At 41.6% G+C, this 14,704-nt stretch overlaps 1 protein-coding gene across 1 annotated transcript in view; it reads left to right on the top strand.

The window, feature by feature from the left end:
- LOC309544735 (uncharacterized protein) overlaps positions 1 to 14,704 on the top strand; it is a 66,191-nt gene that overhangs the window by 32,981 nt on the left and 18,506 nt on the right. Inside the window, exons 13-14 of the mRNA XM_082243712.1 lie at positions 4,412 to 4,479; positions 9,867 to 9,994. Coding sequence (XP_082099838.1) covers positions 4,412 to 4,479; positions 9,867 to 9,994 — 196 coding nt within the window. The remainder of the gene's footprint in view (positions 1 to 4,411; positions 4,480 to 9,866; positions 9,995 to 14,704) is intronic.

Below are 14,704 nucleotides of genomic sequence, written 5' to 3'. Positions count from 1 at the left end.
TCAACCTGTGTAGGTGTGTGTGACTGTAATCATCTAACATAGCCCTCAATCTCCTGATCCTTGAGATGTAAGTCTAAGAGTCTTTTGAAAGTCACCATACTACCCGCAGAAACCACCTCTTGTGGTAGACAATTCCACAATCTTGTAGCCCTAACAGTAAAGAACCCCCCACGTTGCCTGAGGTTAAAACGCTTCTCCTCTAATCGCATTGTATGTCCTCGAGTCCTCATGCAATTCCTTCGAATGAACAGCTTTTCTTCTAAGCTGAGATCCCCATTAAGATATTTATAAATTGCTATCATGTCCCCTCTCAGACGTCTTTTCTCCAGGGAAAATAAATCGAGCGATTGCAGCCGCTCTTCATAGGTAAGGTCCTCCAACCCCCTAATTAGTTTAGTTGCCCTTCTCTGGACTTTCTCCAGCTCCAACACATCCCTCCTGAGGACTGGCGACCAGAACTGGACAGAATACTCCAGATGCGGTCGGACCAGAGTTTTATAAAGTGGAAGGATTATAGTCTTATCTCTGGAATACATCCCTTTCTTTATGCATGCTAATATTCTGTTGGCTTTGGAAGCTGCCGCTTGGCATTGCATGCTGTTGCCTAATCTATCATCAACTAAGACTCCCAGATCCTTCTCCATTTTTGATTCCCCCAAGGGTTCCCCTCCTAACGTGTATTGTGTTTTTATGTTTTTGGTCCCCAAGTGCAAAACCTTACACTTCTCCACATTAAACCTCATTTGCCATGTCGTTGCCCACTCCGTAATTTTGTCCAGGTCATTCTGTAGGATATCTGCTTCATGCTGTGCAGTTATTGCCCTGGCCAATTTTGTGTCATCTGCAAAAACTGATAACGAACTACTGATCCCGTCCTCAATGCTGTTTATGAATAAATTGAACAAGGTTGGTCCCAGGACTGAGCCCTGGGGCACCCCGCTTACTACCTCAGACCAGTCTGAGTATGCGCTGTTTATTACTACCCTTTGGACACGGCCTTTTAGCCAATTCCGTATCCAAGAGCAAACCCTGCTGTCGATACCTGCAGACCTTATTTTATAAATTAAGCGCTTGTGGGGAACTGTATCAAACGCCTTAGCGAAATCCAAGTACACCACATCCACTGGTCTCCCCCTATCTAGCTCACAGCTCACTTCCTCGTAGAATGCTAAGAGATTGGTTTGACAAGATCGCCTGTTTGTAAACCCGTGCTGGTTACTACTGATGATGTTGTTGTCTTTAGCATACTCTACGATATAGTCCCTTATCATCCCCTCCAAAAGTTTACATATTATTGATGTCAGACTGACAGGCCTATAATTTCCCGGGATATGTCTCTGGCCCTTTTTGAATATCGGAATCACGTTAGCCTTCCTCCAATCCCCTGGTACATCTCCTGTCCTAATACTGTCAGCAAAGATCAGGAACAGTGGTCTAGATATAACCTTACTGAGTTCCTTGAGCTCCCTGGAAAGTTTCTTAATATACTTCTACAGTATCTCACAAAAGTGAGTACATCCCTCACATTTTTTAATACATTTTATTATCTTTTCATGTGACACACTGAAGAAATTACACTTTGCTATAATGTAAAGTAGTGAGTGTAGAGCTTTTATAACAGTGTAAATTTGCTGTCCCCTCAAAATAACTCAACACACAGCCATTAATGTCTAAACTGCCGGCAACAAAAGTGAGTATACTTCTAAGTGAAAATGTCCAAATTGGGCCCAATTAGCCATTTTCACTCCCCGGTGTCATGTGACCCATTAGTGTTAAAAAGTCTCAGGTGTAAATGGGGAGCAAGTGTGTTAAATTTGGTGTTATTGCACTCACTCTCTCACTGGAAGTTCAATATTACACCTCATGGCTAAGAACTAAGATCTCAGGATCTGAAAAAACAAGAATTTTTGTTCTACACAAAGATGGCCTAGGTTATGGGAAGATTGCCAAGAACCTGAAACTGAGCTGCAGCACGGTGGCCAAGACAATACAGAGGTTTAATAGGACAGGTTCCACCTAGAACAGGCCTCGCCATGGTCGACCAAAGAAGTTGAGTGCGCAAGCTCAGCGTCATATCCAGAGGTTGTCTTTTGGAAATAGACGTATGCGTGCTGCCAGCATTGCTGCAGAGGTTAAAGGGGTAGGAGGTCAGTCTGTCAGTGCTCAGACCATATGCCGCACACTGCATCAAATGCGTCTGCATGGCTGTCATCCCAGAAGGAAGCCTGTTCTAAAAATGATGCATAAGAAAGCCTGCAAACAGTTTGCTGAAGACAAGCAGACTAAGGACATAGACTACTGGAACCATGTCTTGTGGTCTGATGAGACCACGATAAACTTATTTGGTTCAAATGGCGTGTGTGTGTGTGTGGCGGCAACCAGGTAAGGAGTACAAAGACAAGTGTGTCTTGCCTACAGTCAAGCATTGGTGGGAGTGTCATGGTCTGGGGCTGCATGAGTGCTGCTGACACTGGGGAGCTACAGTTGATTGAGGGAACCATAAATGCCAACATGTACTGTGACATACTGAAGCAGAGCATGATCCCCTCCCTTCAGAGACTGGGCCACGGGGCAGTATTCCAACATGTTAACGACCCCAAACACACCTCAAAGACAACCACTGCCTTGCTAAAGAAGCTGAAGGTAAAGGTGATGGACTGGCCATGCATTTCTCCAGACCTAAACCATTTTGAGCATCTGCGCAGCATCCTTAAATGGAAGGTGGAGGAGCACAAAGTCTTTAACATCCACCAGCTCTGTGATGTCGTCATGGAGGAGTGGAAGAGGACTCCAGTGGCAACCTGTGGAGCTCTGGTGAACTCTATGCCCAAGAGGGTTAAGGCAGTGCTGGGAAATAATGGTGGCCACACAAAATATTGACAATTTGGGCCCAATTAGGACATTTTCACTTAGGTGTGTACTCCCTTTTGTTGCCATTAATGGCTGTGTGTTGAGTTATTTTGAGGGGACAGCAAACTTACACTGTTATACAAGCTGTACACTCACTTCTTTACATTGTAGCAAAGTGTTGTCACATTAAAAGGTATAATAAAATATTTACAAAAATGTGAGGGGTGTACTCACTTTTGTGAGATACTATATGTCCTATAAAACTCAAAGTTTTGTACATATCAGCTTTGTTACATGTACTTGTCTCCAGTCATGTAAAATATTGCTTAACTTGAATGGAAATGTTATACTATTTTCTGTTTTTTTTTTTATTTATTTTGTTTTCTGTTACTTTCATTTGTCATTCATCTTTTCCAAGTTTTCCATACCTGTATTTTTTTTTTAGAAATTTTATTACTAGACATCGGAAGGTGCAAAAAATTACAAATGACAAAATATAGTCATTGTTAATGTAAATTAAATCACAGGAACAGTTATTGCGGCAAGAGATGCTTACACAATATTTCATTACATTGACGGTCAACAACCACCCCCAGGCTAGAGGCTTATGACAAGCATCTACCTCTTAGTCTAGTAAGCTTTTAAAAGTTTAACCCAAAAAAAAAAAAACATAGACAAAAAACAAAACAAATATAAGGAATATTTGATTGTTTACAATGTGTGAGACCACCATTACTACATTCCAACTACTGTAAATGTCTTTGTTACCTCACCATCCCCTCCCCGGAGCACTCAAGCAGCTGGTTCGTTCTCCAGAATTGCAGTAAAGTCAACCCAATGAAACCAAAACTTCAGATATTTTTTGGGACAACCACAAGCTTTATACATTATCCTGTAGAGCGGAAGATCAATATTAACTAATCTCCTCTACATCCCTAAGGTTAAGGACTCCTCATGAATCCACATCCAGCAATAAGCTTGCAGACGTAAAAAAATTAGTCTGAGAAACAATTTTGTAGCACTACCCATCTCCTTATCCTCAATAATTTCCAAAAGACCTAAAAAGGGGTTACATAGGTTAGGAAAGCCGAAGTTGTCAGCTATGAGCTCTGTTACCTGAGACTATAAAGGCCTCACTTTGGAACACTCCCGAACCATGTGGAAGAAAGTACCTTCCACCAACTGACATTTATGACAGTCTCTCTACTGCATACAAAATAAACGTTCAAGAGTATAATATGTCTGATGTAAATAACGTAATAGAATCATTCGATCAGTAGAGGTGATAACTGTAGATAAATAGGTAGAAAGCACCTCGCCTCACTGCTCATCTGACAACTCCGGTACAATAGCAGACCAACGAGCCTTGGCTCACTCCACCAGATGAGAAGTACATGAAGCCAGGGCCATATAATATCTAGATACTATCTTAGCATGATCCTGATCCATACCTGTATTTTTGTTGCAGAAAAACAATATTTGCATAGAACAGAAACAGAATTGATTTACATTTGCGTATATATGTTCACATATATTTGATCTATGTGTTTTTTTATTTCAGGTGAAGGACATTTCTTCTACAAAGGAAAAGTTGAGGATTCTGCCACAGCTGAAATATCCCGATCTCAGGTATTTTAATGCATATGTCTTAAACTTGGGGCTTATTTAATGGCAAAATAGCATTACTAAACTATGCACCATTTTGAAAACCCAATGTTTATCAAGTATGTCCTTGGAGTGGGACATTTTATATTAAGCCTCCCTTCAAATATTCAATATCATTGACAGTACAACTAATTGGTATAATGTAGTATATTTCCACACCATCCATTATGTTTCATTAACTTGCTCAAATTTGATTTTCCAACGATTTTCCAAAACACTAAACCAGGTGCAGTCAACCTTGCACAGGAGGTGATCTAGTTACACTAGTTTGAAGAATCTAAATAGTGATTGTAATAAAATTGTTGTTTGATTTTAAGTTCCAGTTTCTCTGGAAATAGTAATTTTATGAGGGGAACAGGGGAAGATTGGGTATTTTCAAGCTAAAACGTAAAAACCTGTTCACAAGCAACCTCTGCTTCAATGTTGCTACATGGCAAGGTCTTCTCATATTAGGCCTCCATGCCATGGACGCTTTGCTGTCTGACCCAAACGCATTTCCTCCTGGAAACATAGTTTTGGCAGGAAAAAGGCTTAATGTTTGTAAACTCATGTAAAGTGTATCTAAAGCCATTCTTTCTTTGTTCTGGATAAGGCCATGAGGGACTAAAAAAAAAAAAAAAAAAAAGGTGGAATTTTATTTCTGCTTGTGTCCCCACTAGGAAGAATCACCCTCACTAGTTATACTGGTGACCAGGACTGTAAGTGATGAAAAAGTAAATTCAAATTTTGATAGTTGTCACCAATACTGGAACAAAGGGGATATCTTTCCAATGGATACACTTTATCTGGTGAGAAACAAAGAGGTGAAGCCGCTCAGGTGTGTGTCTCAAACCTGGTGCAGGTCGGATCCGTTGTCCAGAAACATGAGAGGTTTGAAATGTAAGACCGCACTCTGGTTGGTATTTGTTGAAATCAAAATTGTTTCCTTTATTCCTCAAAGTAAAAGCAGACAGACAGTGAACAAGCAGACGTGTTAGGTTGACGCGTTTCACGACATTCCTAGTCGCTTACTCATAACCACAGTGTGTATGCTTTTACTTTGAGAAATAAAGGAAACAATTTTTGATTTCAACAAATACCAACCAGAGTGCGGTCTTACATTTCAAACCTCTTACACTTTATCTGGTAACAGCTGTGTAAGAGGAGGTTTCCTCTCACTCTGGCATGATTCCTGTTTTGTCCTTGTGTATCTACAGGACAGTAAGTGAAAGGAATGTTCTCAATCGCACAAAATATGACAGGGGTTTTTACTATTCCCTACTCCTTTTCTTCTTTTATGTTTTAATTTTATCCAAAAAAGGTTTTGCTTTGGGTGGATTTACTCTTAACCTTCACCGTTTAACTAACAAAACTATTAACCTGACCTTGAAATGTAACCCTTAACACCTAGACTTTAAAATGAACACAACTTTAACCTGTAAAACTGGAATCTGGGAAAAATATATCCTTACAGTGGGCCTCCTCTCCCTGCAAAATGCAAGGGTTATATTCTTTACTCTAGTGCAGGGATATGCAAATGGTGGCCCTCCAGATGTTGCAGAACTACAAGTCCCATGAGGCATAGCAAGACTCTGTCAGCCACAAGCATGGCACCCAGAGGCAGAGGCATGATGGGACTTGTAGTTTTGTAACAGCTGGAGGGCCACAGTTTGCATATCCCTGCTCTAGTGAGTAGAGGAAAAAAGGAAAAGTAAAGGAAAAGGCTATAATTAGTACCTTTTTCTCCCCATTCCCCAGCTAGTAGCACTCTTTTCTCTGATGTGGGCAGGCCATTGCATACAATGCAGGACTATTAGCCCTGCATTGTATGTGATGATGTCAGCATACAAGGTTTATACAGCTTGTTTCTCAGCCCCTGGACCTAAAAAGGCTTTACCCTTGCAGTGCAGGGAGACCCACTGCAAAATTTTTTTTTTCTGTTGCCCAAAATTTGGCTTTATTCACATGCCCGCAAGAGGGCATATATCATGCATGGAGCGTAAATAGTTGGTGCATAAAATCCACAGGTGTAGCATACAGCCTCCCATTGCAGTAAATGGCTGTACACTAATAAGCAAGGGTTATCACCAGCAAATGCATTAACTTTACTTACATCCCTTCCACCCCCATGCTCACTTTGGAAAGTGAATTGATATGCTCAGCACTTTCAGGTATTGGGGCATCTGACTCAGTCTGTTTGTTTCTATGTAAAAGTGCTGGTGATTGGCAGCTCAGGCATAAAGCTCTGAACATGGGGTTGGGCAGAAGAGAGAGAGCATTCTCAATGCTTTGTAAGATTTAAGTCTGAACTTAGTTTAAACAGGGCTAACTTTCTTCATTCCAAGGGGGAGTAGGTAAGTATTAAAGGGTTTGTAACCCCAAATTTTGCTTTGCTGCCAGCCCCTCTCTTTCAAGCTCCCATCCTGCACTGTTTGTAAAAAATGAAGCCTCTAAATACCATTTTGACAAGTCTCTTCAGGCCGGTCACATGACTCCTGGCCGCTCTGCTATTACGATCCAGGGCTACAGCAGGAGGGGTCAAGCTCTCCCTCTGACATCAGTCGGGAGTCACGTGATCGCCCCTCCTGCTGTAGCCCTGGATTTTATCAGAGCGGCCAGGAGTCATGTGTCTGGTCTGAAGCTACTTCACAAAAAGGTATTTAGAGACTTTGTTTCCTACAAGCACTTATACAGTGCAGGATGGGATCGCCACTGTGTTTCTTATTTTTTGTGCTTTAAATAAAAAAAGACCAACATTTTTGTTAAAAAAAATGCATTTTTCTTTGTTTCTGTCATAAATTTTGGAAATTAGTATTTTTTCTTCAAAAGTTTTGGCCAAAAGTTATACTGCTACATATCTTAGGTAAAAATAACTAAAATCAGTGTATATTATTTGTGAAGGTTATAGAGTCTATAAGCTAGGGTGCCAATCATTGAAAATTGATCACACCTAAAGTACTGACGACTTATCTCATTATTTGTGACACTAACAAGCCAGGAAACTACAAATACCCCCTAAAACGACACCTTCTTAGAAAGTAGACATTCCAAGGTATTTAGGAAGAAGATTTTTTTTTCACAAAATTGTGCAATTAACAGGTTATTTTTCTCACTTGCCATATGCATTCTTGCAACTACACCCCAAAATACATTCTGCTACTCCTCCTGAGTATGGCGATACCACGTGTGGGACTTTTTCACAGCCTAACCACATAGAGAGGCCCAACATGCAGGAAGCACCGTCAGGTGTTCTAGGACCAAACTGTATATTACACATCTAATTTCTTGACTACCTATCACACTTTTAAAGGCACTGGAGCACCAATAGAAACGCCCACAAAATTATTGCATTTTGGAAAGCAAACACCCGACATATATTCTATGAGGCATTATGAGTCTTTTGAACATGTCATAATTTTTTCCCAAAAGTTTTTGGAAAATGTGGAAAGAAAATTAAACCACATTTTTTAATGCATTTTTTACACATTTTTATGGCACTGACGGGCATTGATGAGGATCCACTGACAGGGTGGTACTGAAGAGCACTTACTGATGGCACTGTAGGACCCCGATGAGCCCCATAAGTACTCACTAATGGCACTGATGGCACTAATAAGCACTCATTGAGGGGCACTGTAGGACACTGATAGCACTGTAGTGGCACTGCAGGGGAATGATTGTACTGTAGTGGCACACTGATGGCACAGATGACACTGTAGTGACACTTATGCCCAGTACACACGATCCAAAAATCGGACGACCTTCCCGTCCATTTTTGTTTGGTTGCTAGGAACTCTCAATTACTGTATATTCGCAAATAGGAGAGGTTACTTACGATACGAATTTTCTCGGACGATTATTCAAAAGCTTCCGGTATGCGTAACCACGCTGTAGCGTGTGAGGGGAAATGATGTCTACTGCTCATGCGCTGTCTACTGCTCACCATTTTTTTCGGACGAACAACATACTGATAATACGATTATCGTACGATGTGTTATAATACGATCAAAATTTTTATGCTTGCACGACCGGATAATATCGGGCGAACTGTCGTGATCGCCTCTCGTAAGCTGTGTACTAACGATCAGATTATCGTCCGATCTTTTCACAAGTGTTATTTTTCATCCGATTTTTCGGATCGTGTGTACGGGCCATAAAGGGCACTGTGATGGCACTGAGGGCACATAAAAATAAAACAGACTCATGCTGCTCTCCCCACATGCTGTATCAGTGTGAGTAGAAAAGCTGAACTGCACGATGGCGGTTTGTTGACAGTGATTTCTCCGTCATTGGGCGGAGGGATCACATGGTAAAGGGCGGCTGTAACTGGACCCAGCACTCACAGACACTTCAAGATGCGTGCCCCAGTGGGCACGCTAGAAGCGCATTCGCCGGGGGACAGCAATAGACGCCCTCCAAGAACTAGCCTGCTGCACTGTAGCCGTCAGTCATCTTTTTCCCTGGCAGTCCATATAAAAGTCATGCTAAAACTTCTCGCACATTTCTATTTGTTCCCATTTAAAACTTGCACTTTATTTTGGACTGTTGTCTGTGTATGTCATTGTGTTAATTTATTCAAGTAAAGCATTTGAAATTTTGTTCTTGCCTGGTCTGAAGTTACTAAAGGGGTGTAATGCAAGTAATCATCACTCATAGTTATAGCTTAGATCATAAAACACCTTGCGGTATGAAGATAATGGTACAAGAGTTTATACAGTGTGAAGATAAAATGGTTACCAAGGGTAACCAGAATTTCTCTAGCAGCCTGTTGTAATTGTGTACATGTGACAGATGAGATAGCCTCTTGCAGTGAGGGAGATACTGTCAGCACTCCTTCTGCAGCTATCCGTCTGCCATAGCAATGGGAGCAGATCTGAGTTAAGCGAGTGCATGCATGGAGTCAGTGCTAGGTGCATGGCAGGGATCCATACTGTTACAGGGAGTGAGGTAGTGGTGATACGCTGGATTGGTGGAAAGGGCAAGGGTTCTGCATGCCCCTCCTAAGTTACCGTGGTGGTGTTCAGTACTTCGAGAGAGTTTACTCAAAGTACTTATCTGTTCCAGCAAAGGTACCCCATGTGCAATGCAGTGATCCTATCTAAAGTGCCTAGCATAGCCCAGAAGAACCCACCTTGGGGTAGACCTCCTATGTGATCCTTACTTGGTACCCACAATGAGAGGAACATGGAGGAAGTGTCACCTGCCTAATCTTACATATTCAACACTGCAAAAGGGAAGATGTAAGCAAAAAAGCAACATTGAAAAGCATTGGTTTTCCTAGCTTTTGCACTGGATAAGCAATCCTAATTTCCTTACTGCTCTAGATCTAGCAGCGGACAGGGCAAGCAATTCTAATTTCCTGGTTGTTCTAGGTCTGGCAGTGGATAAGGCACCAAGTGCAGCTGGAAGATGACAGCAGAAAAGTGACAAGAAACATGGTCCAGTGTCTTGTTCATGATGTGAAAGAAGAGCTTGGTGATCATTTGCAAATTTCAGATCTGTGAGTATAATTGGTAAAGTACCTGAAACGCTACTTTAGTTAATAAGCCTCAATAATTCTTAGGTCCTGTCAAAGTTTGATGTTGACACCTAAAAACGTTAACACTCCTCTAGAAGATTGGTAGCATTAGCACTTGTTTTGTTGAGTTTACATAGTTTTACCTATGGGGAGGGGGGTGCAGTAAATGTCAGTGCTATGTGACATAATTTAGGTGCACACTGTGCTTGCACTTAAAGTGTTACTAAACCCACAACAGTAAAATCAGTCTGTATGTGCAGTAAAGAATACTTGTACTCACTGTGGAACCTAAGGGGTAATCCTCTGCATTGTGTAAAAAGGCTGTTTGATCCTGGTAGAACAGAGCCTTGGAGGCAAACTCTGCACATGTTCCCTTTGGTGTGTATTGCTGGAGAGTTCTTTTTTTTTTTTTGGGAGGGTGCATGTGATCAGCACAGGGTCAATCACCACTGTCCAGACAGAGGATCAGGGGCCATGCAGCCTCATAAAACAGTCAAAGCAGAATGAAAACTCCTCCTACAATATTTAACCAGTGCTCAGCTGGACACTCCTATATACTGCTGATGAGAAAAGGTATTTAGCAGATAATATTTACTAAAATAATTGCATTTCCATGTTCTGTGTACTGTGGGAGACCAGATATAGTGAATGCAGGGTCCTGGGTTTAGTAACACTTTAACTTTTTTTTACTTTGAAATGATGTAGCGGCATGCTGCAAACAAAAGGCATCTCCAAAAACGGATGGTCAGTAACAAATGAATGCTTGGACATTATAAAAATATCACCTCTGAAACAAAAGCCAACTTTTTAAAGGAAAGCCTTGCAGCAAAAAAATCTTTGCAGGACAGCAGCTAAAAATGATTGTGTTTGTAATTTTTTCATATGCTTTCCCTGCAACAGCTTCCAGTTCACTAACGCTAAGGCTGCTCTATGGCCCCCTTTTAATAGCGAGAGGCTTAAACAAAAAGCCCTTTATTGGCCCTCTAAGCCTGTTAGCCATTGTTCAAAGCCTATGCAATGCTATATTGATTTGAAACAACTCTCATGGGTGAATCTGTACATATATTTGCTGGGACTGCAAATCTTGAACCTACAGGATTTGTCTCAAACCCATGGTAGCAACAAGCCCTTACTTTTGTAGGTCAGTTTGCAGCCTATTCAAATGAATGTGCATTAAAGCTGAGCATTAGGCCAGCTTAAGTTGCTGTAAGTATGTATATTTGACATCCAGATGGCCACTGGTGATGCTGTAAGTTACAAGAGTAGTAGTCTGCTCTTTTGCGTTCTGTCAAGTGGCTTCCCCTCTACACACAGAGGATGGGTTCACTTACTTGGCACCTCCACCATTCTTAGAATGTCTTGTTTTTGTTTTGACATAGCGCTTTATCCTGTGATATATATATATATATATATATATTTTCTTTTTTTCAAAGTGTCCCTCTGTATGGTACAGACGCGAATTTCGAAATTTGTACCTGGAGCATCTTCTTTGTGCTTTTGCGGCTGTGGTCAGGAAGGAACCATGTTCCACATATGGTGGCAATGCCCCAAGGTACGCCGCTATTGGATAAGGGTGTATAATTTTATATACACCCTTATGCAAATTAACCTGACCAAATCCCCACAACAGGCTTTGTTGGGTCTGGGGATGGACACCGCCACGAGGGCGCAGAAAAGGCTCATTACATTTATTTTTTCGGCCGCCGAAAATAACGATAGCACGATCTTGGAGGTCTCCGGTCCTGCCATTCGAGCAGCTCTGACATAAACTTACCTGGATTATGCTCAATTAACGTATGTCGGCTATGCTGAATGATAAAATGAAACGGTTTGATAAAGTGTGGGAACCGTGGCTCCGCTACCTTACTGGTAGTGATTAGCGGGAGCTGCGCCGTGGGGGTATCGGGGACGTGGGGCGGGGTCCTCCTCTTCTCTCCTCCTCTTCTTTCTTCTTTTCCCTTTCTTATTTCCTGCTATTTATTACTTCTATCTCTTTGACTTTTTTGATGTGTCATGAAAGCCCACTCGAGCATTCCCAATTATGATACCTCAGTGTGCTTCCATTAGCTGCCCTGGTGTCGGGACATGGTGATGGGCTGAATAGGAGGCTGATACTGCGGGGGTTTTGTTATTATTGTTTTCCACATTTCTAGCCCCTATTGCTCGTGATAATTTGTTGCTTGTATCCACTAATACTTGCTTTTGGTTAATGTTATCTTGCTTCATGTTGGACAGTTTAAAGGCTTTTCGCTTTTCCCAGGTGACAGCGCACAGTGGCAGTTTAAGCCGTTTGTTCATTTTTCTTTTTTTTTTTTTTTCTCTGCTTTTTATTTTGTGATTGCGATGGGATAATTGGGACTGATACGCCTATGTTAACGATGACAATCTTTGTACTTTTCATGTTCTTTTTCATAAAATATTCAATAAAAATCATTGAAAACAAAGTGTCCCTTTGAAAAAAAAACAGTGGATGAAACACTGCGTCAAGATGCAGCTGCATGGTAATCTGTATTGACACTACACATTATCCTGGAGGTGTTGCTGAAGATGTGCGGGACAGCCAATTGCACTGCTAAGTGATCAGCTGGGATATATTATATGCCTTTGACATCTTTAGGTTTGTGAGTAGTTATTGGATGTTTAAAAAAATGTTAGTGTTTTTATGGTAATACACTATGCGAGTTCCCCTTTCTTTGCCTAATATCTGAGGAACCATCGGATTATCATTCATTTAAGTGTTTGGGAAGACTTTTCAGAAGTGGTGGTGCATTCTGAGCGATTTTTGACAAGCTTTTATACATGAGGCATAACCACTTGGTGAGTGAGATTCACATAGGGTGAGTACTTAAGGTGATTGCTTGTGGAGTGGGATAATATCATCTTTCCTGCATGATTGCAACACAGCTATTTCCAGTTATATCATGTGTGGAACTTTTGCACTGACTTTTTAATGAACTTTAACACTTCATGCTTTGAATTTCTAGTATTATTCTAGCTCCTTCTGGAATCTATTAACATTGATTTGATTACAGTGAGATGTTTGTTTAGGCAAGAGACAGCAGCGTCAACCAAGGGAATACCACAACAACCTGTTGTGACCTGGATCCCTCGGTGATGTCATTGGTGTGGTGGACCTATTGGCACTGGGACATTAGGTGGTGGCACAGCATATAGGAAGAATCGGCACACTTCCAGCGATCCGTATGCGGTTAGGGGCTTATCCCCTGTGCGGCCTGGGATAGTGCACTGACAGCAGTGCACAGTTTTGTCCTTAATTTCTCCCAATGCATCTACTTTTGTGAGTAGGATCTTTTTACATTGTTTTAATAAAGCCTTACATTGACATACTATGCTAGAGCAGTGGCACTGTCTAGCCCTTCCCTCCTCTTTTGTTTCAGCCAAAGGAATATAGCCCACTTTTTTGTTAATAGTTTTTCGACTGGATTGGGTTCAGCAAAGATTTTTGGGGGAATAAAAATCCTATCAGGATCCCCACATAATCAAACCTGTTCCTATTGATCAGTGATTAGAGTGTGAAAAGCTGTCCATAGGATAGAGTCTGGTGGCATTACCTCTATTTCTCCAGATTCTCCATTATGGAAGAAACCCAGCCTACCCCATTTCTACAACTATTCGAATTCTTTCTTATGGACCAACTTTGGTATCAAGAAGTTACAAGATGTTGTGCATAAATGAGCTCTGCTGTCCTTTGATGAGCTGAAGGCTTCAAACCAGCTGCCTAACTCCCACCTCTTACTATCTACAGTTCAGGCTTTTCAAATTCAATTTGGAACTATCCAGTTCTCCCTTCAGCCAACTAGATTGGAATTTATGTTAAGAGATGATGATTTCGCTAAGCCATTGTCTACTCTTTATAAGTGACTGCTTCCAGAGCCTGGTAGATTGCTGCAGGTCTGCAGAGCAGGGTCGGTAGCTGATGTCCTTGACTTGATGAGATTATGATGATTGGGACTAATTGCGGGAAGCTCCTTTCACAAGACTGGCATCAGCTAGAGATCACCTGATCCATTATAAATTACTACTATCCCTCTCATTCCTTCCACTAAGGTATGCTTTCTTGTAGTGATCGACCGATATCGTTTTTTTAGTGCCGATACCGATATTTTGGTCATCGGATATCGGTATCGGCCGATATTGGCTGATATTTTTGGACATTTTTCACAGGTACTATTGTGGAGGGATCTGGGTGTCTAAAAGACCCCAAACCCCTCCTCTGCACTTAAAAGCATTCATAACGCCAAGTTTGGCTGTTTTGAATGCTCACATTTTTTTTGAATTTGCAGCCAAGTACCCGGAGGTGATGTCAATACATCACTTCCAGGTTTTTTACATGGAGACCGATCAGAGCCGAATGCGGCTCTGATGAGGGGGGAAGACGTCCCCTCCCGCTCCTTGTAATGACAGCCGAGCGGCTTCTCAGCCGCATCTGTTGTCATTAAAAGACAGCCGACCGTCGGCTATGGACAACGGTACCGGGGTGATGCCTCTAGCTGCAGGCATCACTGTACAAGCACTTTCCCGAAATATCGGCAATATTGGTAACCTCAGTGGCCGATTCCGATATATCGGGGAAAGTACATATCGACCCCCGATATATCAGCATTGCCGATAATCGGTCAATCCCTACTCTCTTGGTTTAGTGGACACTACAGCATGTTAGCTATTTATACT

The sequence above is a fragment of the Pelophylax lessonae genome, assembly GCF_965119305.1.
Source record: "Pelophylax lessonae genome assembly, chromosome: 1".
NCBI lineage: Eukaryota > Metazoa > Chordata > Amphibia > Anura > Ranidae > Pelophylax > Pelophylax lessonae.
Note: the sequence above shows the minus strand (reverse complement) of the source record. Positions and strands in the feature narration are given on the sequence as shown.